Below are 18377 nucleotides of genomic sequence, written 5' to 3'. Positions count from 1 at the left end.
CCATTCAGCCCAACAGGCTCATGCAAGTGTTTGTGCTCCATATGAAGCAACTCCCACCCCTCTTCATCTAACCCCGTCAACATAACCTTCTATTTCTTTCTCCCTCATATGTTTATCCAGCTTCCCCTTAAATACATCTATACTATTTGCCTCAACTACTTCCTGCAGTAATGAGTTCCACATTCTCACCACTCTCTGGATAAAGAGGTTTCTTCTGAATTCCCTATTGGATTTATTGGTGACTGTCTTATATTGATGGCCCCTAGATCTGGTCTCACCTATGTCTACCCTATCAAATCCTTTCATTATGTTAAAGATTGCTGTCAGGTCACCCATCATGCCTCTCTTTTCGAGAGAAAGGAGCACCAGTCTGTTCAATCTTTCCTGATAGATATGGCCTCTCAGATATTTATGTATTTCACGTGGCATTCGCTATTGTATTTCCCAGTGAAGGTGGTGTATTTTATTCAGGGTTTTCAAGGCAGGTTAACAAAGAACTATTGTTTTTGTCAACAGAGCAGACAATTATGGACACAAGTGATCTAAATAGTTTCAAAGGACATTGTACTGACTGTGTCACGTCTGTGAACTATTTACCCGCGATTGGAATCAGCGTTGCTTGCACTGCGATTATCACTATGTTTCTCACATGCCTGGTTATCAAAGTACAGAAGGTAAGCTTACTGTCAAATGTGATATAAAATTGTTCACAGTTGGAAATTCAATCTGCCTGCAGTCCATTAACCCATATACACCTGTTTTCACAGAACTGCACAAGAAACAGAAGGAATAGAAGTTACCAGGCAGACATAGAACAGGAAGGGAAAAGGTTTGACTTCTTAAAATTCAATTTTAGGTGTCACTGGCCTTGGAATTACTGTCAGTGATAATAGTAGCCTAACAGTTAACACAATCCTAGGGCATTCACTTTCTGTTGCTTGGCATTGGCATTTAACGCCTCATAGGTAGTTTTAAACTTGTATCGTGAAATTGTAGATTGAGCTACTGTTAGGGCAGCAGATTTTAAGCAGCAGAGGAGAGGATATTGGGGGATGAGGGGGAGGGTATGGGGATTAAAGAATGGTGATGAATGACTGTAGATTGAATTACAAAGGAGTGAAGTGCAGCAGGTTGCTCGGAAGCCATTTTCCTCCCTTTGTCAGAACAACTGATTCACTCAAAGAAAGGTCCCACAAATGTCAGTGAGATAAGTAACCAATAATCTGTTTTAGCTGAGGGTTGGCCTTGACCCAGGTGAGGTCCCTGCTCTTCTTTGAATTGCTTGCCTGTTTACACCCACCCAGTTTAACATTGCATCCAAAAGATGGCACCTCAAACAATGTAGCACTCCCTCAGTGCAGCACTAAAGTGTCTGGCTCGATCATGATGGGTGCAATTGGTCGATGCGAAACACACCCATAGCGAATCAGCTTCCCGTTTTGCATTACGCCTAACTTTAGTGGAAAAGAAAATCAGATGCAGTGTAACACAAGCACCCACTTCACCGGCAAAGACTGATATTATCCCGACGGGGTTAAGTCCAGGAGTGGGCCTTGACCCCACAACTTTCTAACTTCGAGGTGAGAACACCACAAAACTGACACTAAAGCCCAGGGCAAACACCAATAAGACTTTTACTGTAATTTTTATATATTGGGTTTTGAATTTATTATTAAGCAAATCACTGTGATTTTTCTTGACATCATTGCAGCAACTCTGCTAATGGAGCTACAGTGAGCGTCGAACACTGCAGGGTACATCCTCCAACTAGCTATTCCTGTCTGCATGCCTAATGCCTGCACTAAAATAGTGCAGAGAGGAGTTTAGTACAAGTGCATTAAGTATAGGAACAACACTGATGAGAAAATATCCCACAAGAAATGCCTTTATCTTTACCAATAGCAAGACCACTGTTCAAAAAGTCTGATGAGATACATATAATGTTTGCTCCAGAAATTGGTAAAAGGTTATAAGGATGTGCATTGACAATCTATGGGGCACTGCTTCCAGTCTTGATCAGATCTAAGAATGTGGTGCAGTTACAAGATGCACTGCAGCCACTCATCAAGATTTCTTTAACAGCACCTCCCAAATCTGCTAGGGGCACAGGCTTAAGGTATTTGGGAAAAGAACCAGAGGCAACACATGGGAGACCTTTTTTTTGTGCAAAATGTCATCAGGATTAGGAATTCACTGCCTGATAGGGCAGTGGATACAGATTCAGTAGTAGCCTTCGATAAATTGGACAAATACTTGAAGGAGTACACGTTGCAGGGATTTGGGGAAACGGCAGGGAAGTGGCGCTAACAGGATTGCTCTTTGAAAGAGACTGGATGGGCCAAATGGCCTCCTTCTGTGCTGTGCTAATCTCTGATTCTGTAGCCAGGGCAGCAAGTTGGCACTCACTTCCACGTCAGGCCAGTATGCTGAGGGAGGAAGCTACCAAAACTATGGTGGCCGAACCCTTCCCCTCCCTCAGTTCATGCTGGTGTCTTTGACCTCTTCCCCGCCCTCAGTTCAATAAGTACAACAACTTTCAGTTACATAGCACCTTTACTGTAATAAAACATCCAAAGGCACTTTGCAGAAGCGTTATCAGAGAAATATTGGCACAGTCAAAGAAAGTGACCAAACACTTGCTCAAACAGATTGGTTTTATTATGTTAAAGGAGAAAGGAGAGACGGAGAGTGTTTGGGGAGGGAATTCCTGAGATTGGCATCTAGACAACTGAAGGCACGGCTGCCGATGGAGGGGTGAAACACTAGAGGCAAGAGTTAGAGGAGGTTTGTGGAGCTGGAGGATGTTATAGAGATAGGGAGGGGCAAGATCATGGAGAGATTTAAACATGAAGATGAGAACATTTCATTTGAGATGCTGGGGGATTGGGAGCCATTGTAAGTCAGCAAGCACAGGGCTGGGTGAAAGGGACTTGATGCAGGACAGGGTACAGACAGAAGACTTTTCGATGAGCTCAGGGGTGGAAGATGAGATGCCACCAGGAGAACATCGGAATAATCGAGTCTGGAGGTAAAAAAAAGCATTAATGAGGGTTTTAGCAGTAAAAGGGCTGAAGAAGGGGTGGAGATGGGCAATGTTTTGGAGGTGGGAGGAGACTTAATGGGTGTGACGAAGAGTCTATGAGGTCCGGAGCTCAGCTCAGGGTTAAGTAATTAATGCTGAAGCCTTTCACCCATGTGCTAATTTGTCCGGTCCAGTACCTTGCCAAAGGAACCATCATAAGGCCAAGGAGATGCCATGCCTACCACTTCCCACATCACTACCTTTAGAGACTGCACCATGCCTAAACACCACCTTCATAGTATTTGACTCCGAGATGCCTTTCCAACCATATATTCCCTCCATCATCAGACATTTGTACCACAAGACCTGACCATCGTCACCATGCCTTCTGATCAGAGCAGCTCTAATTTACAAGTCAGCATTTATAAAAAATTCAGTGTTAGGAGTCTCGTCTTACTATCTGATCTTCAATAGTCATCTCAGGCAGTTTACGTAAAGGTGATTCAGTTCTTTATTAACTGGGATTCAATTTTATGGTGGAGAGTAAAAGAGATATAGTGACTTCTTAACAGTGACTCTGAAAAGGTGCCAAATAGACATCCATAAGGGGGGATAACTTGCTTAAGATGAGGAAACCTGGCTAAAAACCATCTGACAAGGCTGCTCCTACTATGCGGCTCGTCCGCTGAGGAAGTCTCCTCAGAAAAATCAAAATTCCCCAACTTAATGATTCCGGCATCCACTGTTCAATCTGTGGACGCACATTCCCTGCAAAAATAAGCCTCATCAGTCATCAGAAGACTTGGTTGCAGAAAATGAGATGAAATTGGAGGGTGAGCGATGACTGAAATATACTGAACTCTATGAAGCCCACATTAAATGTAGCAGAGAGTCCCATGTACCAGCAATAAAAAAAAAAGACTTGCATTTACATAACATCTTTCATGAGCACTGGACGTCTCAAAGCACTTTACAGCCAATGAAGTACTTTTGAAGTATGGTTATTATTGTAATGTAGGAAACACAGCAACCAATTTGCACACAGCAAGCTCCCACAAACAGCAATGTGATAATGACTAGATAATCTGTTTTAGTAATGTTGCTTAAAGGATAAATATTGGACAAGACACCATGAATACCCTAACACTTAAGTATGCCATCGCACTAATTGCATGCAAACGTTACTGAATTCAATTTTTTTTTTAAATCAGATAGATGAGTGGTTTGCACTTACAATACATTGAAACTCATGCATTCTTCAAAAGCACCTGAGTTATTACAGTAATTAATGCTCAATTTGATGTTACACAGGGAAGAGAATGAACAAGAAGGCCAATTCATCCATGAATGTCAAGATTCTCTTACATAAAGTTACCAGCTGATAATGTGGTAGGTCATTTCTTTTTAATTCTTAGAATATCTGAAAATGATAGAAATCATAGAAATTTACAACACAGAACGAGGCCATTCAGCCCAGCTACTGCATGCCGATGTTTATGTTCCACACAAGCCTCCTCCCGCTCCACTTCATCTAACTCTTATTATCTAGTTTCCCCTTCAATGCATCTATGATATCCGAATAAACTGCTCCAAGTGTTAGTGAGTTCCACATTCCTGCCACTCCTTGGGTAAAGAAGTTTGTCTAAATTTCCTATTGGATTTATTGGTGACTATCTTATATCTCTGGCCCCTAGTTTTAGACTCCACCACAAGTGGAAACATCTTAAGAGACAAATGACAGATCCCCCATTGGACCACTCATGGTTGGAGGGATGTATTACTTTATATGGACATGAATCTTAATACAGAGCAAGATGAGGCCATTTGACCATTGGAAATAATGAGTTTTATGGGACCAAATGTCCTTATCTTGCTCTGCATTTTAAACTAATGTAGCAGGGGGTGCACACTAGGATGAAACATTAGAAAAGAGGGACAAGGCAAAGAAACATACAGAAATTGAAGAGATCAAACAAGGGGCAAATGCAAGGCAGTCTAAGATGGGTTTGGAGTGCATGTATGTAAATGCACCAAGCATGGTAAATATGATCAGTGAGCTGCAGACACAAAAGTCACTAGATAGGACTATGATTATAGTGGTTTATAAGAAAGACTTGGCTCAAAGAAAGGGAGGATTGGGAATCATATTCCTGGCTACAAGCTATTCAGAAAAGATAAGGAAAGAGGAGGCATGGCAATATTGATCAAATAAATTATTACAGCACTGGAGACCAGTGAGGTGGTTGAGGGGGTTCAAAGACCATAGAACCAAAGAAACGTTTCAGCACAGAAGGAGGCTATTCAGCCCATCGTGTCTACGCCGGCTGATAAAAGTAGCCGCCCAATCTAATCCCACCTTCCAGCGCCTGGTCTGTAGCCTTGCATGTTACAGCACTTCAGGTGCATGTCCAGGTACCTTTTAAAAGAGTTGAGGGTTTCTGCCTCCACCACCGATCCAGGCAGTGAATTCCATACACCCACCACCCTCTGGGTGAAAAAGATTTTCCTCTGTCATAGAAACATAGAAAATAGGAGCAGGAGTAGGCCATTCAGCCCTTCGAGCCTGCTCCGCCATTCATTATGATCATGGCTGATCATCCAACTCAGTAACCTGTTCCCGCTTTCACCCCATACCCTTTGATCCCTTTAGACCCAAGAGCTATATATAACTCCTTCTTGAAAACATACAATGTTTTGGCCTCAACTGCTTTCTGTCGTAGCGAATTCCACAGCCTCACCTCTCTCTGGGTGAAGAAGTTTCTCCACATCTCAGTCCTGAAAGTTTGACCCCGTATCCTGAGACTATGACCCCTGGTTCTGGACTCCCCCACCATCGAGAACATCCTTCCTGCATCTACCCTGTCAAGTCCTGTTAGAGTTTTATAGGGTTCTGTGAGATTCCGCACCCCCCCCCCCCTCCTCACTCTTCTGAACTCCAGCGAATATAATCCTAACCGACTCAATCTCTCCTCATACATCAGTCCCACCATCCCAGGAATCAGTCTGGTAAACCTTCGCTGCACTCCCTCTATAGCAAGAACATCCTTCCTCAGGTAAGGAGACCAAAACTGCACACAGTATTGCAGTTGTGGCCTCACCAAGGCCCTGCAAGACATCCCTGCTCCTGTACTCGAATCCTCTCACTATGAAGTCCAACATACCATTTGCCTTTTTACTGCCTGTTGCACCTGCATGCTTACCTTCAGCGACTGGTGTAAGAGAACACCCAGGTCTCGCTGCATATTCCCCTCTCTCAGTTTATAGCCGTTCAGATAATAATCTGCCTTCCTGTTTTTGCTACCAAAGTGGATAACCTCACATTTATCCACATTGTACTGCATCTGCCAAGCATTAGCCCATTCACTCAACTTGTCCAAATCACCCTGAAGCGTCTCTGCATCCTCCTGACAACTCACCCTCTCACCCAGTTTTGTGGCATCTGCAAATCTGGAGATATTACATTTAGTTCCCTCATCAAAATCATTAATGTATATTGTGAATAGCTGGGGTCCTAGCACCGAAAGCCTTATGAAAGTCCAAATAAACCACATCCACTGGCTCCCCCTCATCAACTCTACTAGTTACATCCTCGAAGAATTCTAGTAGATTTGTCAAGCATGATTTCCCTTTCGTAAATCCATGCTGACTCTGCCCGATTCTACCACTATTCTCTAAGTGCTATGCTAAAAAATCTTTGATAATGGACTCTAGAATTTTCCCCACTACCAACGTCAGGCTGACTGGTCTATAATTCCCTGCTTTCTCTCTACCTCCCTTTTTAAATAGTGGGGTTACATTAGCTACCCTCCAATCTGTAGGAACTGTTCCAGAGTCTATAGAATCTTGGAAGATGCATCCACTATTTCTAGGGCCACTTCCTTAAGTACTCTGGATGCAGACCATCAGGCCCTGGGGATTTATCGACCTTCAATCCCATCAATTTCCCCAACACTATTTCTCTACTAATACTGATTTCTTTCAGTTCCTCTCTCTCACTGAGCTCTGTGTTCCCCAACATTTCTGGTATGATATTTGTGTCCTCCTTTGTGAAGACAGAACCAAAGTATGCATTTAGTTGGTCAGCCATTTCTTTATTCCCCATAATAAATTCCCTTGTTTCTGACTGTAAGGGACCTACAAATGTCTTCACCAATCTTTTTCTCTTCACATACCTATAGAAATTTTTACAGTCAGTTTTTATGTTCCCCGCAAGCTTGCTCTCGTACTCTATTTTCCCCTTCTTAATCAACCCCTTGGTCCTCCTTTGCTGAATTCTAAACTGCTCCCAATTGTTTTTCCTGGCAAATTTATATGCTTCTTCCTTGGATCTAATGTTATCTCTAATTCCCCTTGTAAGCCATGGTTTGGCTACCTTTCCCGTTTTACTTTTGCACCAGACAGGGATAAACAATTGTTGCAGTTCATCCATGCACTCTTTAAATGTTTGCCATTGCCTATCCACCGTCATCCCTTTAAGTAACGTTTCCCAATCCGTCATGGCCAACTCGCACCTCATACCTTCGTAGTTTCCTTAACTAAGATTCAGGGCCCTTGTCTCAGAATCAACTACGTCACTCTCCAGCTTGATGAAGAATTTTATCATATTATGGTCGCTCATCCCCAAGGGGTCTCGCAGCACTAGATTGTCAATTATTCCTCTCTCATTACACAATACCCAGTCTAGGATGGCCTGTTCCCTAGTTGGTTCCTCAACGTATTGGTCCAGAAAACCATTCCGTATACACGCTAAGAATTCCTCCTCTATGGTATTGTGACTAATTTGATTTGCCCAATCTGTATGCAGATTAAAGTCACCCATAATTACAGATGTTCCTTTATCACATGCATCTCTAATTTCCTGTTTAATGCCATTCCCAACATCACCACTACAGTTTGGGGCTCTATATACAGCCCCCACTAACGTTTTTTGCCCCTTAGTGTTTCTCAGCTCTACCCATACAGATTCCACATCGTCAGAGCTAATATCTTTCCTCACTATTGCGTTAATTTCCTCTTTAACCAGCAATGCAATTTCACCGCCTTTTGCTTTTTGTCTGGCCTTCCTAAATACCGAATATCCCTGGATGTTCATTTCCCATCCCTGGTCACCTTGCAGCCATGTCTCCGTAATCCCGACTATATCATACCCGTTTACATCTATTTGCGTGATTAATTCATCCACTTTATTGCGAATGCTCTGCGAGTTAAGACACAAAGCCTTAAGGCTTGTCTTTTTACCATTACTTGTCCCCTTCCCACTATTTTTCACTGTGGCCCTGTTTGACTCTGGCCTTTGAGTTCTCTGCCTATCACTTTTCTTATTCCCCTTACTGTCTTTTGTCCTTGTCTTTGATCCCCCCTCCTCTGACTCCTTGCAAAGGTTCCCATCCCCCTGCCATTTTAGTTTAAACCCTCCCCAACCACTCTAGCAAATACTCCCCCTAGGAGACATCAGTCCCGGTCCTGCCCAGGTGTAACCCGTCCAGTTTGTACTGGTCCCACCTCCCCCAGAACAGGTCCCAATGCCCCAGGAATCTAAAGCCCTCCCCCTCACACCATCTCTTCAGCCACGTAGTCATCCGATATATCCTGCTATTTCTACTCTGACTAGCACGTGGCTCTGGTAGCACCTTGAGATGAGTACCTTGAGGTCCTACTTTTCAAATTACTTCCTAGCTCCCTATATTCTGCTTTTAGGACCTCATCCATTTTTCTACCTATGTCGTTTGTACCAATGTGTACCACGACCACTGGCTGTTCACCCTCCCCCTTCAGAATGTCCTGTAACCTCTCTGAGACATCCTTGACCCTAGCACCAGGGAGGCAACATGCCATCCTGGAGTCTCTTTTGCAGCCACAGAAACACCTATCTATTTCCCTTACAATTGAATCCCCTATTACTATTGCATTCCCACACTTTTTACTCCTCCCCCGTGCAGCAGAGCCAACCATGGTGCAACAAATTGGGCTGTTGCTGCTTTCCCTTGAGAGGCCATTCCCCCCAACAGTATCCAAAGCAGTATACCTGTTTTGCAGGGGAATAGCCACAGGAGATTCTTGAACTGCCTGCCTAGTCCTCTTGCTTTGCCTGGTGGTCACCCATTCCCCTCCTGCCTGTAGGGTCTGAGCCTGCGGTGTGACCACCTCTCTATGTGTGCTATCCACGATACTCCCCACCTCGTGGATGCTCCACAGTGTCCCCAGCTGCCGCTCCAGCTCCAAAACCCGGGCTTCCAGGAGCTGCAGCTGGATACATTTCCTGCACACATGCTGGTCCCGGGTACTGAAAATGATCCCTGCTTCCGACATGGAGCATGAGGAGTACACCACGACTTTCAGTTTGCGATCCATGACTTAACCCTTTAAATTAAATTAAACCTTCTGGAAGATCTTAATGTCCAATAATATCAGTTACTCTAGGGCCCTTCTTCCCTAGTCTTCATTACTACAGAACTCCCTAAAAAAAACACTACTTACTGTATTTGAAATAAACTTTAAACTTTTAAACTTTTCTTACCTGAGATACATACCCAGCTATTTAGAGCTATTCCCTAACAGCAGTGACTCACCAACCAATCACCTTGCAGCTCTCCTATGACATCACTGTTGGCTTTTTTTTTTCAAAACTCAGGCGCGCTGCCGCTGCACTTTTAAACTCTGCCGGTCTCACTCAGTCTCGCTCCTTCATGCTGCCGCTGCACTTTTGAACTGTGCCGGTCTCACTCAGTCTCACTCCTTCCCGCTTCTGCTGCCCTTTTAAACTCTGCTGGTCTCACTCAGTCTTGCTCCTTCCTGCTGCACTTTTAAACTCTGCCGGTCTCACTCAGTCTCGCTCCTTCCCGCTGCCGCTGCACTTTTAAACTCTGCCGGTCTCACTCTAATACTTCTACCAATCATCTTAAATCTGTGTCCCCTGGTAATTAACTTCTCCGCTAGAGGAAACAGGTCCTTCCTGTCTACTTTACCGCGGCCCCTCATAATTTTGTACACCTCTATTAAGTCACCCTTCAGCCTCCTCTGTTCTAAGAAAAACAACCCTAGCCGATCCAATCTTTCCTCATAGCTACAACTTTCAAGCTCTGGCAACATTCTTGTAAATCTCTTCTGTACTCTCTCCAGAGCAATTATGTCCTTCCTGTAATGTGGTGACCAGAACTGTACACAATACTCCAGCTGTGGTCTAACCAGCATTTTATACAGTTCCAGCATTACATCCCTGCTTTTGAATTCTTTACCTCAGCCAGTAAAGGAAAGCATTCCAGATGCCTTCTTCACCACTTCATCTACCCGTCCTGCCACCTTCAGGGACCTGTGGACATGCACTCCAAGTTCTGTCACTTCTTCTACTCCACTCAATATCCTCCCGTTTAAGACAAAATTTATTTGTTTAGAATTAAGGAACAATAGAGGAGCTTTTACTGGGAGTACACTATAGGTCGCCAAATAGTGGAAAGGAGATAGAGGTGAAAATTTGCGAGCAAGTTACAGAAAGATGCAAGAACTATGGAATAGTGATAATGGCGGACTTCAATTATCCAAATATAGACTGGAAGAGTCACAGTGTAAAGAGCAAAGTAGGGGAAGAATTCTTGAAATGTGTACAAGAGAGCTTTCTCAATCAGTTTGTTTCCAGCTCAATGAGAAAGGAAACAGTGCTGGGTCTCATTCTGGAGCATGAAGTGGAGTGGGTGAAGCATGTTTCAGTAGGGGTGCATTTGGGGAACAGTGATCATAAATATCATCAGGTTTGGAATAGTTGTGGACAAGGAACAATCTAGCATAAAAATACTTTAACTGGAGGAGGGTTTATTTCAGTGAGTTAAATAAGGGATCTGGCCCAGGTGGATTGAAATCAAAAATTGGTGGGCAAAACAGAAATTGCATAATGGGAGGGCCTTTAAGGAGGAGATGGTTCAAGTAGTAAGGGAAGTAAGGGTGGAAATTTTATAAGCTAAGGAGAATTGCAAATGTCGCACCCCTGTTCAATAAAAGGGGAGAGGGTTAAACCTGGCAATCATGAGTCAGTTATAAGCCTAATGTTGGGTAGTGGGGAAACTTTTCATGGCAATAGTAGCAGTATGGATATGAAATTGTCTAAGGAACAGATAGCAGAGAGTAGCAATGAACAGTTGTTATTCAGACCTGCGATTTTCCCCAGGGTCGGTATTAAGACCACTGCTCTTTTTGATATATTTTAAATTCCTGGACTTGGGTGTACATGGCATAATTTCAAAGTTTGCAGATGACACAAAACTTGGAAATGTAGCAAACAGTGAGGAAAGTAACAGACGTCAGGAGGATATAGACAGACTGGTGAAATGGGCAGGCACATGGCTGATGTAATTTAATACAGAGAAGTGTGAAATGATGCACCAACAACAAGAAATGCTGGATTCACTCAGCAGGTCTGGCAGCATCTGTGGAAAGAGAAGCAGAGTTAACGTTTCGGGTCAGTGACCCTTCTTCGGAACTGACAAATATTAGAAAAGTCACAGATTATAAACAAGTGAGGTGGGGGTTGGGCAAGAGATAACAAAGGAGAAGGTGCAGATTGGACCAGGCCACATAGCTGACCAAAAGGTCACGGAGCAAAGGCAAACAATATGTTAATGGTGTGTTGAAAGACAAAGCATTAGTACAGATTAGGTGTGAATATACTGAATATTGAACATCAGCAAGTGCAAACCTGAAGAAAAACAACCTGAAAAAAACAGTGGGTAAGCAAACTGAACAAACTAAGATGAAATGAAATAAATGCAAAAAAAATTGTAAAAAATGTAAAAAGGAATGCAAAAAAAAAGGAAGAAAAAATAACTAAAAATGAAAGTAAAGTGGGGGGCTGTCATGCTCTGAAATTATTGAACTCAATGTTCAGTCCGGCAGGCTGTAGTGTGCCTAATCGGTAGATGAGATGCTGTTCCTCGAGCTTGCGTTGATGTTCACTGGAACACTGCAGCAATCCCAGGACAGAAATGTGAGCATGAGAGCATGCACAAAGACAGAAGCGCAAAGAGAGACCCAACTGTGAAACAGCCCCAACAACCAATTTTATTTGCAGCACCTGTGAAAGAGTCTGCCACTCTAGAATTGGCCTTTATAGCCACTCCAGGCACTGCTTCACAAACCACTGACCACCTCCAGGCGCTTACCCATTCTGTAAATATTTTGGCAGAAAATGTTTGCTGACATGTTCCCTCTTTCTTTTCATTTCTTAAACGTATTCCTTTTAATTCTTAATGTAACTTATTGGCATCAAAACTGCGCACATTTGGCAGTTGTCCCAATTCTCACAGCATTATGTAAATATTTTTCCAACTCTTGTCAGGGCAGATAACAAGAATAGTTAGAAGTCAAATTATTCCTCTTTATAATTTTATTCAGAAGTTGCTGGCTGTACTAAACTGGAATATCCCATTTCTGTATTTGCCGACTTTCTCATGAAAGTCATCCGCAATGTGCATTATTAAACCACAGTACATTTAATTTAATTACTTTTCTGGCCAGTCTCCCATCCTCTACCTGCCCCTCATAAACCTGAGCTCATCCAAAACTCTGCTGCCCATATCCTACGCCACACCAATCCTGTTCGCCCATCACCCCTGTGCTCACTGACCTACATTGGCTCCCAGTCCCCCAACATCTCTAATTAAAAATTCTCATACTTGTTTTCAAATCCCTCTATGGCCTCATCCTCCCTATTTCAGTAACCTCAACCAGCCCTACAACTTTCCAAGAACTCAGCCATCCTCCAATTCTGGCCCTTGATGCATCTCCCGTTTCTTTCACCCCACCAATGGCAGCCATGCCTTCAACCATCTATGACCTAAGAGAGGAATTCCTTCCCTAAATCTCTCCACCTCTCTCCCCTCCTCTAAGACGCTGCTTAAAAACCTACCTCTTTGACCAAGCTTTTAATCACCTGCCCTAATAGCTCCTCATGTGGCTCGATGTCAGACTTTGTCTGATTACACTCCTATAAAGCACCTTCGAATGTTTTCTTACATTAAAGGCACTCTATAAATGTTATTGATGTTGTAACATTTGACTTAGTGCTAACAGTGCAGTGGAATCCTCTGCAAACATCCCTGTTACTTTTACTTTGAAGAGAACTATTAGTGCATCATTTCAGCTGTGCTTGCAGGCAACAACTGGCACACTGCAGTTCTGCTACATAATTTTGTTTGGATTGTTGCATTCCAAGAAAATTTTATTTACGGTAGTTTTTGATACATTTTCAAAGAGATTTCAAACACTGAGGGGTGTAGGTTTAAGTAGACTGCTTGACTTGGAGTGTGAGCACACCTAGAGCTTTAAAAATAACAAACCGAGTTCCCTCATCTTGTGACTTTTCTCTTTTTATTCGCAGGTACCCAGTTTCGTTTGCCGCCTTAACTGGAGCAAATTTTTCTACACGTGTATTATTTCCATTTGATATGAAGTAAGGAAGGGATTGGTGCAATGGACTGCTGGCATTCCCTTGGCGTCTTCTTTACAAGAATGCCCCCCATGAATGTGAGGTGGGCATGTTGGCTGAAGAGAGGGTGCATATGTTTGCAGAGTGGAAGCACTCTTATTATCATCCCTGACTTGCTAAATACAACGTCTCTCGATCGGACTGCAACATTAGGTGGGCTCAGAGAAAGCAAATGAGGGTTTAGAATTGGAACTGAATGTGGAACCAGGATGTGAGCAGAGACTGATATCTTGTAAGGATTGTTAGGTTTTGGTGCTCCCTAATAATACAAAATACACATTGGGCTTTTGCAGGGCAAATCGTATCCAGACCCCTTTAAACAAGATCGAAAACTAGGAATCAATGAAGCGTCTGCTCGGTGCTTTTCATTCGTGTAGAATGATACAATGCAGAAGGAGGCCATTTGGCCCATCATGCCCATGCCAGATATTAAACAACCCACTACATACAGTGATCATGAGGTTACTGGTGCAGATAATTACTCACTTGAGGACCCATCAGGATGAGTTTTTAAGCATAAAGTTCTAATCTGCTTACACTGGCTGGAGCTAGAAGTTCAAGTTCCCAAATTAGATACTTAAAAACTCTCAATTGTCTCTAGTCTTGCCTACACGGTCACCATTAAGTGAAAGTGCAAAGGTGCAGGTGTAAAAGGTCTAAAGCTGAAACTCGTATGGACCATTCCTACATTAAAACAAAACAAAAGGCTAACAGCAAAGTTATTCACACCAGGTCTCAATGTGACAATGCTGAAGTTTCTGCTTCTCACCATAGTTTGCATTGGCCTAGAATTTTTTGTGGCATTACTAAGGTTCTAACTTGATCAATGAGGGTCAATTCTGTAGATACTCATTAAAAACCAGGGAGTGGCATTCGTTTTATTACAATCAACAGTAGGATAATGAATGGGCTACATTGTTTAATGAATTACATTGCAGCAAAGAACAATCTGTGTTTGAACATCGATCTGAAAGACAGATCATGTCAGCTAAAGGAGACTCAAGTAAATCTGTTTTATTGCTGAGCTGTTAGCAAAAAGAGAAAAAAAAATCATCTTTCCGCCCAGTGTGACATATACATTCTGCTCATTAATCTCATTGCTGTTTGTGGGAGCTTGCTATGCATAAATTGGCATATTTTCTACATTGCAACACTGATCACACTTCAAAAGTACATCATTGGCAGTAAGGCACTTTAGGTCATCCTGAGTGAAAGGCACTATATAAATTTCACTTAGTAGCTGTTTCACCCATGGCAACTGTGGTTCAGTGGGTAGAACTCTCACCTCTGAGTCAGAAGGGGATGGGATCAGCCCCACTGCAGAGATTTGTGCACAAAACCTAGGTTGGTACTTAGTGCAGTACTGCCAGAGGTGCCGTCTTTTAGAGGAGACATTAAACCAAGTCCCTGTCTGCCCTTTTGGGTGGATGTAAAGATCCATGACATTACTTTGAAGAAGAGGGGGTTCTCCTCAATGTCTTGCCCAATATTTATCCCTCAACCCACATCACTAAGACAGTTTATCCTACATTACGACACTTCAAAAAGTACTTGATTGGCTGTAAAGCACTTTGGAGCATTTTGAGGATGTGAAAGGGGCTATATAAATCTTACTAAACAATTTTGACATTAAGTGATGAAATCTTAAATCCTAAGTACATGAGACTGACAGCATTTGAACATTGGAGCAAGCAAGAAAAAACATGTATCAACCCCAATGGAGCAAACAGCCACCAGCGTGAACTGTTGAACTCATGTTCTAAATAAAAGTTGCATTTTAAAGGGAACCCAATGGGAATGAATGTGTTGTCATCCAAGTAAGAGCATTGGAGGACGGGAAAGAGGGCACAGATATTAAATGAGAAAAAACATCAGCATTTCAGAAAAACAAGTATGAGAATGTTGATGGTCGGCGGAAGACTGCAGTTTGGTGAGCCATCGCTGAACACTTCAAACTATAAATGTAGACATGCACTATGAACTCTCTTGCCTTCTCTCTTGTCTATCTAATCAGCGGGGGGTCTCATGCTTGTCTTCAAATCATCTCAGTGACCTCGCCAGTCCCAATCTCTGTAATCTCCACCAGCCCTACAACCCCCCAACCCGACCTTCCAGGGTATCCAATTCTGGCTTCATGTGCAGTCCCGACTTCCATCATTCCACCATTGGCGGCTATACCTGCAGCTGCCAAGGACCTACCTAAACTCTGGAAATCCCTCCCTACATATCTCTCCTCATTTCTCTCCTTTAAGCACTCCTTATAACCTACCTCTTTGACCAAACTTTTAGCCATCAGTCCTAATGTCCCCTTTACGTGGCTCAGTGTCATATTTTATTTGAGAATTTTTTTTTATTCATTCACGGGATGTGGGCATCGCTGACTAGGCCAGCATTTATTGCCCATCCCTAATTGCCCTTGAGAAGGTGGTGGTGAGCTGCCTTCTTGAACCGCTGCAGTCCATGTGAGGTAGGTACACCCACAGTGCTGTTAGGAAGGGAGTTCCAGGATTTTGACCCAGCGACAGTGGAGGAACAACAATATAGTTCCAAGTCAGGATGGTGTGTGGCTTGAAGAGGAACTTGCAGGTGGTGGTGTTCCCATGCATCCACTGCCCTTGTCCTTCCAGGTAGTAGAGGTCACGGGTTTGGAAGATGCTGTCAAAGGAGACTTGGTGCATTGCTCCAGTGCATCTTGTAGATGGTACACACAGCTGCCACTGTGTAAAGTGCCTGTAAAGTGCCTTGGGACAGTTTACCACATTACAGGTGCTGGATAAATGCAAGTTGTTGTTGTAATAAACACTCTAAACCGTGACCCTCTCCTCTTTTCGATTGGATGGTCATGATGACTCAGAAGAGCAGAAAATGTTTCCGCAAGCAAGGATTTCATTTTCCTTTATTTTGCTAATAAGTTCCTGGATTTTATTATTATCCCATTTTATTTTTGGCCTGGCTTTTACAAAAACAAAGATGACCCATCTGCCAACCCACATGATTTCCTGAGACCTCACAGCGTTTCCCAGTTTAATAAGTTTAATTTTCTACTCTTCCTGTCAGCTGTACACTGTAGAAGCATTTGACATGACCTGTCATTTTTTTTTAAATCTCTGGTCACCTCTCTGCAGCACACCATCAAAAAATGTTTGTGTTTTAAAAGCTTGGCCGAGAATTTACAGACGGTGATCTGAATAGGGGAATGTTAAAGGACTGATTTCCCTTTGGGGCTGCATATATGATGGAGAATTCTGTCCAAATTTCCTGATGGAGCCTCGCACTGGGAGACTGGGTGGGAAGATGGAAACAGGAATGTAACTGGGATGACAAGCAGCTGTGCTTCTGGCTAACTTTGAGGCCTCCTGGCTGTTGCTGAAGAACAAGCAGCCAGGAGGCCAAAGGTCTGGGGGAGGTGAAATAATTTTCTAAACTTGCCTGTTCTTTTAGCCCCCTCTTTATTCATTCACAGGATGTGGGAATTGCTGGTAAGGCCAGCATCTCTATTTGCCCTTAAGTGAGTGCCTACTAGGCTAAAAGTCAACCACATTGCACTGGGTCTGGAGTCACATCGAGGCCGGACAAGCAGATTTCCTTCCCTAAAGGGCATTAGTGAACCAGATGGGTTTTTACATCAATTTGGCAGTTACAAGGTCACCATTACTGATACTAGCTTTTTATTCCAGATTTGTTAACTGAATGTACATTCTTCAGTTGTTCTGGTGGGATTTGAACTCTCGTTTGCCAGATCATTAGTGCAGGCCGCTGGATTAATATTCAAGTAACATAACCACTCAGCTACCACTCCCTTAACAGATGTGTGCATCTCTTGGGTAGTATGTGAAGTGTCCTAAGGGAAGGCCCACCATCAGCATCTCTGAGAGTGGAGAGGTTGGGGGTGGGGGGAGATGCAACCAGAAGAAAGAAAAGTAACAGGGATGGAAAAGGCTTCTTTCCAGCTCACCTTGTGTTAGCTGTGACTCTGTGGATATCACTTTCGCCTCTCGGTCTGAAGGTTGTGGTTCAAGTTGCACTCCAAAGATTTGAGTGCAAAATTCCAGGCTGACACTCCAGTGCACTTCTGAGGGAGTGCTGCACTGTCAGAGGTGCTGTCTTTCAGATGAGATGTTAAACTGATGCCTCATCTGGTGGATGTAAAAGATCCCTTGGCACTGTTTCATAGTAAGAGCAGGAAAGTTCTCACCAGTGTTCAGGCAAATATTTATCCCTCAACCAACACCACTAAATAAACTCATTATCTGGTCATTATAACATTGCTGTTTGTGGGAGCTTGCTGTGTGCAAATTGGCTGCGGTGTTTCCTATATTACAATAGTGACTGCACTTCATTGGTTGTAAAGCGCTTTGGGACACCCTGAAGTTGTGAAAGGTGCTATATAAATGCAAGTCCTTTTTTGGTCTGAAATAATTTCTCATGTTTTCTTTTTCACCTGGATAAACTGCAACTTGTATGAAAACTGAAATCTTCCTGGAAATATAAAGAGGAGAATTTGTTCATAGTCAGAATGTCAGCAGTCATGTTTTTGGGTCATATTGCATAATGAAGATGTCACTGTTTAATTTAAACAGTTGGTTAGCACAATCATCTTCGCACATTGTGCTGTAGATACAAAGATTTTGGTTTTGTTATATATATTTTAAACTCTAACACATTCACTGTGCTCAATGTATTTTTAATAAAATTCTATAAAACAACTGTTGTATTTAATTTTTCCATTCACATCCACAATGATTGGGAAGTTCCAACCTGCTCCCAATATAATGCCACCATGCAAGAATGACAGGCAAAGGAAGATCAGCTACTCCATTAAGGCTGTCCCACACTCTTGGTGCCTGGAACATCATGACAAGATACTTAGCTTCTCATTCC

General features: G+C 43.0%; 1 protein-coding gene across 3 annotated transcripts in view; it reads left to right on the top strand.

Annotated features, from left to right (window-relative positions):
• The window catches only part of kitlga (kit ligand a), a 122387-nt gene extending 104223 nt beyond the window's left edge, over nt 1-18164 (top strand). For all 3 annotated transcript variants that reach the window (XM_068050279.1, XM_068050277.1, XM_068050278.1), the window contains 4 exons: nt 517-674; nt 768-829; nt 4334-4411; nt 13389-18164. In XM_068050279.1, coding sequence (XP_067906380.1) covers nt 517-674; nt 768-829; nt 4334-4391 — 278 coding nt within the window. In that variant the 3' untranslated portion in view covers nt 4392-4411; nt 13389-18164. The remainder of the gene's footprint in view (nt 1-516; nt 675-767; nt 830-4333; nt 4412-13388) is intronic.
• Nucleotides 18165-18377: the final 213 nt, after the last annotated feature.

The sequence above is a fragment of the Heterodontus francisci genome, chromosome 18 (assembly GCF_036365525.1).
Source record: "Heterodontus francisci isolate sHetFra1 chromosome 18, sHetFra1.hap1, whole genome shotgun sequence".
NCBI lineage: Eukaryota > Metazoa > Chordata > Chondrichthyes > Heterodontiformes > Heterodontidae > Heterodontus > Heterodontus francisci.
This window is presented reverse-complemented; position numbering and strand designations above follow the sequence as displayed.